The 855-nt window shown below is 53.1% G+C and overlaps 1 protein-coding gene across 1 annotated transcript; it reads left to right on the top strand.

Annotated features, from left to right (window-relative positions):
• Nucleotides 1-421: 421 nt before the first annotated feature.
• Nucleotides 422-834, top strand: CSUI_004703 (gag-pol fusion protein; the record flags this gene model as incomplete). The annotated part of the gene is made up of 1 exon (XM_068064888.1): nt 422-834. A coding segment is annotated over exon 1 (363 nt), but the record flags the coding sequence as incomplete, so codon positions are not given.
• Nucleotides 835-855: the final 21 nt, after the last annotated feature.

Below are 855 nucleotides of genomic sequence, written 5' to 3'. Positions count from 1 at the left end.
GGTGCCGATAGAATGTACTGTCAGCTCCGCCGTAGGTACGCATGGCCTGGCATGCGGGAGGATATAAAAGCGTTTGGTCCAGGGATGTCTTTCGTGTGCACGGAGGAAGCCAGTGGATTACAGGCAGCATCTCGTACCGGAACCGTACACCAGTCTACCGAAACCTGGATTATTNNCGTACGGACCGCTTATTAGGACTAACAACGGTAACTCTTACATTATCGTCATGATTGATCACTTTTCTAAATGGCCGGAAATAGTGCCGGTCAGCAAGGTGACCGCTGAAACAGTAGCGGCGGTCATTGTGCACAGATTAGTTTGCCAATATGGTTGTCCAGCAGCTATTCTGACTGACAACGCAAAAGCATTCGATTGTAGATTGATACACGAACTGGCGTTCCGGTGGGGCATACGTAAGCTACGCATAACACCCTACAATCCGCAAGCGAACGGTGTCGTAGAGTCGTTCATGAAGCTATTAGGAAATTCCCTTGCATGCCTAGTCATGGAGAAGGGCGGGGACTGGGATAGCTATTGCTCAGCTGTGGCATTCGCTTACCGTACGAGTCCCCATCCGGCGACGGGCCAGTCTCCGTACTATGTTGTGTACGGTATGGACGCAGTGCTTCCCGTGGACAGACAAATGCAGGGCGAAACAGGAGTGCCTGCGCCGGCAGTCGTGGAGCGCGTAAAGTACTTGCAGGAAGTCCGCAATCGGATCTTTCACCGTTTGAACAACAGGCTCAAAAACCACGAAGCAGATGAGCAACCAACAGCACTCCGAGCGGGAGATCTGGCGCTGGTCCAGTTGACGGGACCAGACAGAGACCGAGGCTCGACCAAGCTGGCAGCGAG

This window comes from Cystoisospora suis (genome assembly GCF_002600585.1).
Source record: "Cystoisospora suis strain Wien I chromosome Unknown contig_2240, whole genome shotgun sequence".
NCBI classification, from domain to species: Eukaryota; Apicomplexa; class Conoidasida; order Eucoccidiorida; family Sarcocystidae; genus Cystoisospora; species Cystoisospora suis.
Note: the sequence above shows the minus strand (reverse complement) of the source record. Positions and strands in the feature narration are given on the sequence as shown.